Source organism: Pipistrellus kuhlii, unplaced genomic scaffold, assembly GCF_014108245.1.
Source record: "Pipistrellus kuhlii isolate mPipKuh1 unplaced genomic scaffold, mPipKuh1.p scaffold_m20_p_3, whole genome shotgun sequence".
Classification (NCBI taxonomy): domain Eukaryota; kingdom Metazoa; phylum Chordata; class Mammalia; order Chiroptera; family Vespertilionidae; genus Pipistrellus; species Pipistrellus kuhlii.
Window position 1 is genome coordinate 4,378,994 of NW_023425529.1, and position 10,574 is coordinate 4,389,567.

General features: G+C 59.5%; 1 protein-coding gene across 1 annotated transcript; it reads left to right on the forward strand.

Moving 5' to 3' along the window:
- The first annotated feature begins 1,823 nt into the window (after positions 1-1,823).
- Positions 1,824-10,053, forward strand: MB (myoglobin). The gene is made up of 3 exons (XM_036458852.2): positions 1,824-2,001; positions 6,228-6,450; positions 9,780-10,053. The coding sequence occupies exons 1-3, from the start codon at positions 1,907-1,909 to the stop codon at positions 9,924-9,926; spliced, it is 465 nt and encodes a 154-aa protein (XP_036314745.1). The 5' UTR covers positions 1,824-1,906; the 3' UTR covers positions 9,927-10,053.
- Positions 10,054-10,574: the final 521 nt, after the last annotated feature.

Sequence of the window (10,574 nt, forward strand, 5' to 3'; positions counted from 1 at the left end):
TGCGAAGACCAGAGGTAATCCTGCCCAAGGGGGCACTTTGTAAACGGTAAAAGCCCATGTATGCGGAAGAAAGCGCTGTGTATACCTCAATCATAGCACTAGATAAACTAGACTGTAATTTTATTTCTCACTAGAGGCCTGGTGTATGAAATTTGTGCATGTGAGAGAAGGGTCCCTCAGCCAAGCCTGCACCCTCTCTAATCTGGGACCCCCTGGGGAATATCCAACTGCCAGTAGTTGGACATCCCTCTCACTGCCTAGGACTGTTGGCTTCTAATTGCCTGCCTGTCTGATTGCCCTAACTGCTTCTGCCTTCCAGCCTGATCATCCCCCTAACTGCTTCCATGTCGGCTCAATCTCCCCCAAATGCCCTTCCCTGATGGTCCAATTGCTCTCAACTGTCCTCCCCTGCTGGCCTGATCACTCCCAACTGCCCTCCTTTGTCGGCCATCTTGTGGTGGCCATCTTGTGATGACATCACATGAAGGCATGACTCCACCTAGGCTTTTATTATATAGGATAGGATACTCACCTTCCCAAGGAAACTGGGAGTTTGTTGATCACAGAGGTATGTTTTATTTGGGTTTGTGTCCTCTTCATGTAGCACAGTTTCTGACACACAGTAGGTCCTCTGAAACTGTTGCATGAATGGATGGGTGGATGGAAGGATAGATGAAGGATGGATGGATGGATGAATGGATGATGGATGGATGGATGGATGATGGATGGATGGATGGGTGGGTGGATGGATGGATGGATGGATGATGGGTAGAAAGATGGATAGCTGGATCTTGGACAGATGGATGATGACAGAGGGAAGGATGGATGGATTTAAAGACGGCCAGTCATCTTCACTTGCCTTCCATGCAAGGCCACCATCGTTTTATTCAATGAGCATTTATTCAACTCACATCTGGTACAAGACACTGTGAGGCCCAAGAGATACACAGATGCATAAAACAGAGCCCCTGTCCATTTGAACATCAGAGTAAAGTATTCAGGGGCCCCACTCTCTGGGTTCAAATCCCAGCCCTTCCGCCCACTAGCTGTCACGTAGTGTGTGTCATGAGGAGTTACCAAAAGTAAAGAAGTGCATGGAACAGGGTCTGGCGCCCAGCACAGTCTCTGAGCAAGCACTAATGGGGGAGTCAGAATGGAAACAAAGACATAGGCCACAGTGAGGGAGCCATACAATAGGACCACAGGCAGATAAATGGAAGGAGGAAGCCATGAATTGCACCTTGAGTATTTGAGCAAAGCCACGAAGCCGATTTTATGGGTGGCGTGAGAAAAATTCAGACTCTAAGAGGTTATGGATTTGCCGGGGTCTGCCAGCTGTGAGCATAGCCCCATCTAGGCTCCCCCACACTTCCGGCTGGGTGAGGGGCATGCTGGCAAAGTGGGGGGGAGTGTGCACCAGGAGACTGACAAGGGCCAGGTCTGCCCAGGCCAGCCGGGCCCCTGCTGCCCACATGGAGAAGCGTGCCAGTTCCCCTCGCTGGCAGCAGGGAGAGTTGGGTTTCAGGCCGCTGGCACTGGCCTCGGTGGTGCCCTTTGTGTTGGCCTTTGAGAGTCCAGACAGTGGCCCCACCTCCTCCCCACTCTTTCCACACACACAGCCACCCCCACCTCCGCGTGGCCTGAGTTGTCCTACCTCCCCACAATGGCACCTGCCCCGAAATAGCTTCCATGTAAGGGCCAGAGAAAGGAGGAGATTAGACCCCTGTGGGGAGGGGGAGGGGTGGGGGGGGGGCCGTGGGGAGGGAGCAAGCTGTCAAGTGATCTGTGTCAGGCATCGGGAAGGTATAAAACCCCCTTGGGGCCAGGCAGCCTCAAATCCCAGCTGCTGGGACCAGGACACCCCGTCAGCCTGCACCTGCTCTTTCTGTCTCCTTCAGACTTCGCCATGGGGCTCAGCGACGGGGAATGGCAGCTGGTGCTGAATGCCTGGGGAAAGGTGGAGGCTGACATCCCGGGCCACGGGCAAGCCGTCCTCATCAGGTAAAAGGGAGCAGTTCCCTTGTCCCCTCTCCCCTGCTTCCCCGAGGTCAGGGTGTTTGACAGCAAGGTGGCACCTTTGCCCCGGGGTCGACCAGTTGGCTGTGTTAAGAGCTTGTTAACTCAGCCCCCATTCGGTTCTCCTTTGCTTTGGGATGTCCGGGGTTGGAGTCAGAAAAGGACAGGGATCCATCTCACACCTATGTCTGTAGTCGGGAGAAACTGAATGCCTGAGCCCACCCAGAGGAATTACAGACAGTCAGCTAACAGGGGCACCTCATGCAGCCGCCTCACGTACCAGATGAGGACAGAAGGGGCCCGAGAGGGGACCACATCCCCTGTCACAAGTCCACTGAAGACTGTAAAGACGAGAGGCTGAGTTCCGGCCCTCGGGCTGAGACATGTCCTCTAGACCGGGCTTTGACCCTGAGCGGCTGTGTGACCTGCAGGAAGCTACACAGCCTCTCTGAGCCTCCATTTCTTCTCCTACACCACGGGGGACATCCCAATAGCTGCATTATAGAGTCGACCTGAGACTGATATAAGATGCTTGTAAGCGGCCCAGCACCGTTCCTGGCCTAGAGTGGGTGGCAGAGTTCAGAACCGATACAGACGAAGCCCAGCCTAGGGCCCTTTAAGTATTATAATTAGAAAACAGGAGACGGAGGCCCATGAGTGGATTTTGACTCCACGCATGTCTTGAATCTGAGAGCTCAGAGCGGAGTGGTCTCCACACACCCTGCCTCCTACAGCCAGGGGTTCCCGAGGAAACCAAAGGACAAAGAGTCCGAGTTCTGGACACTGGAGTGGCTGGTGGCCTGTGAATGGGCCCTCATTCCCCATCACCCTCCTCCCCACACGAGGATCGAGTCTCCTCTCGGCCCCTCCCTCGTGCCGGGGGCAGCTCGGGTCAGACACCTGCGCCCATCGGTGTTTCCACGCCTGGGAGGCGGGGCTGTGGGGTTGCCATGAGTGAGTGGGTTGTCCTTCACCCTTGAACCCACAGATGACTTTCTCCCTCGTTCTGAGCCAGACCGGGTGCTCCTCTCCACCGGGATGCCCTGGCGCTCGCCCCGGGGGCCTCACCCACCTCCAGCCCCCACTCCGGAGAAGGGTCGGTCCTGGGCGCTCTGCTATCTGAGGCTCCTGCCCTCGGTGGCAGCGCTGGAGACACGGGGAAGGACAGTCAATGAAGTTCTGTTGCCTTTCTCCTCCTGTCACTGTCCTCTGGCCGCTGGGCTGCCACAGGGCCTGTTTGATTGGGCAAAAGCCTCTCCCCCACCCCCCAGGTTGACATCAGCTCCTCAGCCACCCATTTGCTGTGTGACCTTGAACAGGTCACCACTGCTCCTCTCAGTTTCCTATTGGTTGCGTGCAGGGGTTGGTTGCCATGGTCTCTGAGACCCTTCCCCAAATCCATGGTCCTCCCTGCTGCAGGCAAGCGGGCGGGGAAGTCGGGGTGGGAGACCCGTTTGCAGAGCGGGAGTCTCCAGGGTGGTCTGGGGGCCGCCAGCCCGAGGCAAGGCCTGGACGTTGAAGGAGACTCGGGGCATTGTGTCATTGGGGGAAACTTTCTCTCCCTTCCCCTGGTGGCTCGGAGAGTCCGGCCCCGGGCCAGGCGCCAGGGACAAGACGTGATGCCTGGGGCTCGTGGCTCCTTAAGAATCCAGAAAGCCTGGGCTGCGGGACACGCAGAGGCCATGCCAACGGGTTCTGCCTGCTCAGTGTCAGGTGGGGGAGGGGAGGGAGAGGATGCTGGCTCTCCCAGGCCTGTCGGTGCCCCCGTATGACCTGGCCTCTTGGTCCTGCCCCAGATGATGACCCTGGAAGGTCACGTCTCTCACGCCGCTGGTTACCAACGAGGGCAGTAACTACCGTGCTGAGGGCTCGTGTGATCGTGAAGTTCTAGAGCATGGAAGCCGGGGGCCATTGGAGCAACTGGTTCCAGAAGTGAGGGTTGGGGAGCGAGGGGGCTGCTGAGTGGGCCTGGGCCCCTGCCTTCCTTGCCTTCTCTTGCCCAAAGTGCTCCTGCTTTCTGTATTTCTTTCCCTTGCACAAAGAATCTCGAGGTCATGGAAAAATCGAAAATCACTGCCGGTGGCCAATAAAATTCTCGTAATGCAGAGAGGACCGGCCTGAGCCCACACCCCTGGCCCTAACAGTGACACTGCTGCAGGGTGATGGGGTGGTGATGGAGATGAAGGTGGTGATGCGACGGAGGTGATGATGGCGGTAGACACGAGGAGGAGGACAGTGAACATTTGACCAGTTCACACTGATGGCCAGGCCCTGTGTTAAGTGTTTTTCCAGACATTAACTCGCCACATCTTTATGAGGTTGCCATGCCGATGACCATCGGGTTTATCAGAGAGGTTGAGTAACTTGCCCAAAGTCACACAGCTGGCATTCGATTCCAGGCAGCGTGGACTCAGCACACCTGCTCTCACTGCTGTGCGGCATTGGCCCGCGGTCCGGCCCTCCCCGCTCTGGTTCTGTGGTGCCGGAGAGAGAGGAGTCCTGCAGGCCCACCCGTCCATCCTCAGTCTCCGTGTGGGTGTCTGCTTGGCGTCCGTTCGGCGGACACGGGCACCGGCCTCCTTTCTCCCGGACCTGCCTGCAGACTGTGCTAACCAGGCAGGAGGGAGACAGAACCATGGGGGTGAGCCAAGGCAGAGCTGGACTAGAGAAAAACCATGAGGCCAGGGGCGCTGCTGAAATGCGAGGGAAAATGCTGCCACCATTTTGGTGGTTGTTCCCATCAGGCAAGTCCGGGTCTGGCCTCTTGGCTGTGCGGGGATTCAGCTGCAGGCACTGAGGGCTGTGGGTACTCGGACAAACGCCCGGGCAGCCTGTGAGACAGACCCGGGCTCAGAGCAGCGGCTGTGCTCAGCAGCCACTGAGGCAGGGCCCGGCCTTGGAATCCGGAGGCTGAGTAATCCGATGGGTGAGCAAGACCCAGAGAGGCTGAGTGGCTTCTCTGATGTCACACAGCACATTGGAGACAGCTGGGGCCAGCCCCGTGTTCCTCCTCCCAGAGCCTGGGGACTCGCAAAACGCCTGAGATCCCTTTGGGTTCCAGGTCCTTGGCCCCATCCTGCCCCAGACAGTCTCCTCCCCGAGTCCCCACGGAGCCCCACCCCCACCCCACCCCGGGGTGCCAGGTCTCACTGCTGTCAGCAAGAGTTCCCGGGTCATTGTCACCAGATAATGACAGCCAGGAGTGTGGACCCTCAGGCGGAAGGTGCTGGAGAGGAGCTGTCAGTGGCACTCGAGGCTTGGCCTGGGCCCCGGGGTGAGGTGGTGGCATTGAGCTGGGGCCCCGGGATGAGGCAATGGCATTGAGCCAGGCTGTGGACAGCCCCGAGCTTCCTGGGCGAGCCGGAGGGATGCTCCCGGGGAGGGCAGGGACCCTGTCTGTGCCGTGTGCAGCGTGCTTGGGCGTACATGCCTGTGCATGCGTGTGAGCACAGGTGTGTGCGGGGAGACACTGACACTAACAGGCATGTGCCCGCCGTTGGGTGTAAGGGTGTTGCAGAGTCTGGAAGCTGCAGAGGAGGAGAAACCATTTGAGTAGCCAAAGCCACGAGGCAGGAGGACAGGGAGCAGGCAGACGGGGTTTCTCCTCCACACGTTTCAGGGGCGCCAAGGGAGACATCACCAGTGATGGAGCCACCTGAGGTTGGGCTCCGGTCCGGGTCCTTCCACTGACCGGCCGTGTGACCCTGGGCTGGCCCCTGCCTTCTCTAGGCCCATGAGTAAAGTGGGCAAAGTCATGTCCGTGTCCCCCCACCTCAGCCCCACCCCCGCCAGGGCCAGCACCAGCCTTTTCGCAGCAGGAAAGGCCGAGCCGAGGCCGGAGGCGCCTGCTCAGGGCCCAGGCAGGATGCCTCTGTGGCCAGCTCGTGGGGTCCCTGGCAGGAGCGAGGACCTGGTCTTTGGCGGGGGGGCTCCCCCAGGGCCCGTCGCCATCTGCATTATAAGGGGCATAGGAGGTGCAGGGGGTCTGAGTTTGGGCTCAAACTAAGAGCTTGCTGAGCCTGAGATCTGTGATCTGCTCTGGGTGGCTCATGGGTAGTGAGCCTCCCATTGCTAGAAGTATTTAAGCAGCGCAAGGATGAGCCCGCAGCAGGGAGGGGTGGGAGAAGTGTCGAGTTTGAACTCAAGCCTGGCCACCTGCAGACCCCACTGCCTGCTCCTGCGCCTGACGCCAGCCCTCCTCGTTCCCGCAGTCTCTTCAAGGGGCACCCCGAGACCCTGGAGAAGTTCGAAAAGTTCAAGAACCTGAAGTCGGAGGACGAGATGAAGGCCTCCGAGGACCTGAAGAAGCACGGCGCCACCGTGCTCACGGCCCTGGGCGGCATCCTCAAGAAGAAGGGGCAGCACGAGGCGGAGCTAAAGCCGCTGGCCCAGTCCCACGCCACCAAGCACAAGATCCCCGTCAAGTACCTGGAGGTGGGAGCGGGCCCGGGGGGAGCGGGGGAGGAGGGAGAGGACTCAGAAGGATGAGGTTTGGGTTCGCGTCTCAGCTCAGCCACTAACTTGCTGGGCGGCCCATGTCCCTGCTCTGTGCTCCGGTCTCCTCACCTGCCAAGTGGGCTGTCACCCACTTGTGTTCTCTGCACAGGTAGGTACTGTTACCACACCCACTCGACAGATGAGGAGACTGAGGCACAGAGAGGGGAAGTAGCTGGTGCGCGGTCACAGAGGTTGCAAGTGGCAGAGGCAGGATTCAGACGAGGTCTGTGTTCCTGCAGAACCCCGGCTCCTGACCCGGAGCCGCTGGGTGTGTGACCTGCAGGACTGGTGTGGCCGCAGCTCAGCAGCTGGGGCTCCGTTCTGGGGTGAGGATGGGGGTGCCCCCCCCTTCCCCCCCCCCCCCCCCCCCCCCGCAGGCTGGCTCTATTGGTTCCAGCCTATTTACAGAAGAGACAGAGCCTCAGGCGTCCTGGGGGAGGAGGGGATGTGGTGACAGGGAGCACTAGGGAGCTGGAGACCCAGGGTAGAATGGCTGGTGCAGCTCCTGGGGGGAGGCTGGTGCGCCCTGAGGGTAAGGATAATGGTGATAGGATTTGCCTGGGTCACTGGCATGATCGCACGAAATTCTCACATCCACACCCAAAGGTTAGGCGTTGCATTCCGCGTTTTCTTTTCCTCTCCCACAAAGGAAGTTCCGAAGTTCCGAAGGAGGGAGTCAGAGCTGGTATGGAAGCCCCAGGACAGAGGCTCTTCCCGTTCTGCCCTCCGACGTTGACTCGTAGCCCCAGATGGATGCTAGAGCTCCGGCCATCTAGCCAGATTGCAGACAGGGAGCAGGAGGAGGAGAGGGGCTCTCTTTTAAGGCGTTTAAGGGGTCCAGAAACCTCATCCACCAGTGCTGTGTGCACTTTGTTGGTCGGGTGTTAGTTATAAGACCACACCCGTCTGCTGGGAAAACTGGCGAATGTAGTCTGTTGCCGCTCCACGTGCAATTAGCGTTCTGTGACCAGGGCAGGAGGAGAAAAGGGACACTGAGCAGGCAGGCACCTTTTAAAAAAATTTTATCCCCATTTTACAGATTTGAAAACGGAGGGCTCAGAGAGGTTAAGCAGATTGCCCAAGGTTGAAGAGCTCTTGAGCCAGGGGGTGTAGCTTGATCTGGGGTCCTCTGGAGCCCACGCTCTGAACCCCTGCGACCCAATATCCCCCATCAACAACCAGCACCGCCAGCAACTGGCACCTCCTGTCCCTGAACCCCTACGGGCGTCCCACCCCCCAATCACACTCAAACTGTCCTGCCTTGCCCTCTGAGCCTTGCAGACGTGCGTGGACGTGCGGCGTGAGCACCACGGCCTTTGAGATGAGCTCACACTGTGCTCCCCGCCCTCCCCCTTTCCTCCTGCCAAATCCTGTCCGTAATCCAAGGCTCAGCTCCGAAGCCACCGCCTCCGTGCCAAGCCGTCAGCTGCTCCCTCCGCCAGCCCTGCCTGCCCCCAGCACAGGCGCTTGGTCCTCTTCCTGCCATGTCACCTGCCCGGCTGTGTGGCAGTTTATTTCTGTACCCAGCTGTCTTCCGGCTGGAACTGCCCTCCTCAAGGGCAGACCGGCTCTGTCCCATTGCCAGGCCCCGGCGGCCTGTGCCGGACTCTCCGTACAACAGAATGGCCCATGCCTAAGGTGACCAGACATCCTGCTTTTGGCGGGACAGTCCCGATTTTTAACAGTTTGTCCCACGGCGTTTTAAAAAAGTCCCAATTTTCTTTCCAAAAATCGGGACTTTTTCAAAACACTGTGGGACTCGGGACAAATTGTTAGAGATCGGGACTGTCTCGCCAAAAGCGGGACGTCTGGTCACCTTACCCATGACCTCTCCAGGGATGAGGACACTGAGACTGAGAGAGAGACCCATGTAGCCAGGTTGGCACCACCAGCTAGCAGACGAGAACCCGGGTCTGTGCCAACAAGCGTCATTTACCATAAACAGTGAAGACTGAGCCCCGTGGATGCTCTTCCCCTCGCTGAACTCGCTCCTTCTCACCTGTGGGTGAGGGGCCGCAGTGGGTGCTGGGTGCTGGGGCCACTGTCTTTCCTCACCGGCCCAGCTGCCCCATCCCACAGCTCCCCAGATGTTAGCGGCTCTGCCGCAGACTCGGATAGGCTGAAATGGGGAGTCTGAGGGCGTCCCCGAAGCCCCCACTGTACCGTGACATCACACATGGCGGTGAGTCCGGGCAGAGCTGAGCCTGAGATCTGGGTCTCCCACGTTCAAGGCCCGGCATGCTCTCACACTTCATTTCGTTGCATTTATCACATTAAAGATAAACATGACACATGTCTCCACATCAAGGCTCGGAGACAGGTGTTTCCTGGGTGTGGACGTTTGCTCTTCGGTCACTTGCACCCCCGTTTGCCCTGAGGAAACCCGGCCTCGGCTCCATCCCCAGCTCCGTCCCCGGCTCCAGCCGTGGGTCGTCCGCAGCCCCCTGGGTGCACACTCCAGCCCAGACCTCGGTCTGGCCACGTCCCTGTCCGGGACTCTGTACACGACCCGCCTGGCATCAGATGGTGATTAGCCGGTGAAAGGTGCCGGAGCGTTTCCATCCGTGAGACCCTCCAGCCGGTGGCAGCCTGTGCTTCGCTTTCCTTGCCTCCATGTTCCTGGTGGGGACGGTGAGGCCAACGGGAGACGGGACTTTCCCGGGCTGAGCCGCAGGCCTGGTCCCTGCCCGCCTCTCTCTCTCCTTCTCTCCCTCCCCACCCCCTCCCCCCTGTCTGTTGGAGCTGCTGTGCTGTGTTTGGCACAGGAAATGGGATGCTCTGTGCCCTGCCCCCCCTTCACACCCCTGTCTACCCCCTCGTAGGCTATTAAAGAGATGACCACACTAAGCCATTAATGCAAACATTAGACACAGCAAAGGGGGATTGTTTTTTCCTGGACTTTCTGGTTGCAAAGTGTTGGGTGAAGTCACAGACCTTGAGCACTCCCCCCTCTCCCTCCCCCACCCTGCAGTGGCCACCCCCACCCCACCCCCCCAGCTCTCGCAGCGCTGAGGTTGGTCCTCGTCCTGAGCACCAGCGGAGGGTAGTGGGCAAGCCGGCCTACCTGGCTACAAGTCTTCTGGACCAAGGCGTGCCTCAGTTTCCCCATCACCCCTGCCGCGGGTCCCGGGAAGCAGAGGAGTCAGTCTGTGGAGACCACTCAGAGGCGCCCGTGTACAGTGGGTGCTGGGCAGGTGGCCCTGAAGGAGAAGGCTGGGTCTGACTCCCGTCCTCCGGTGACCCGCCCTCTCGCCCTCTCCCTGCAGTTCATTTCCGAATGCATCATCCAGGAGCTGCAGAGCAAGCTCGGTGGCGACTTCGGGGCCGACGCCCAGGAGGCCATGAAAAAGGCCCTGGAGCTGTTCCGGAACGACATCGCTGCCAAGTACAAGGAGCTGGGCTTCCAGGGCTAAGCCCCGCGAAACCCCAGGCCCACCCCCACCCCCCTGGGCCCAGGCTGCAGGGCAGGGTCGGGACTGAATCTCACATAGTTGTGTAGCGTTTGCTTCTGGTTTGTGTCTGAGCGGTGGGTGGGAGCGGCGGAGGGGCTGGGAGGTTTTTTTTTGGGGGGGGGGCAAGGGGGGCTCCCCACGGAGGGGTGTCACCTTGGGAACAGGGAGAAGCGTGGCGTCCGCTCGCTGGGGCCTGCAGAGGCTGGGTTGTACTTAACTCTCCTCTCACTTACATCCCAACCTGGCTCCTTCCAACCTCCACGCTGACCCCCCCTACACCCTCCCCTCCATCCCCAAATCCAAGCTGTCACCTAAGCCCAGCCACGGCTCCCCTCTGGTCTATCCCCGGCCCTGAGACAGCCGGAGGTCCCTTGGCAACGAGAAGGAGGTCTGGGCCCGGGGCACAGTCACCTCCAGCCCTGGGAGGCATGGGGGGCCGGGGACAGCCGCTTGCCCTCTCATCTGGTTGAATAAAAGACTCTGTTATACCACCGTCTCCGCCCCGAGTTCTCATCCCTCGGGAAAGTGAGGAAGGGGCTTCCGGGGAGGCATGGTGGGAAGGTGGACAGAGGGACTGGGTGTTCGGAGCCCAAGGGGGGAAGAAGCGGG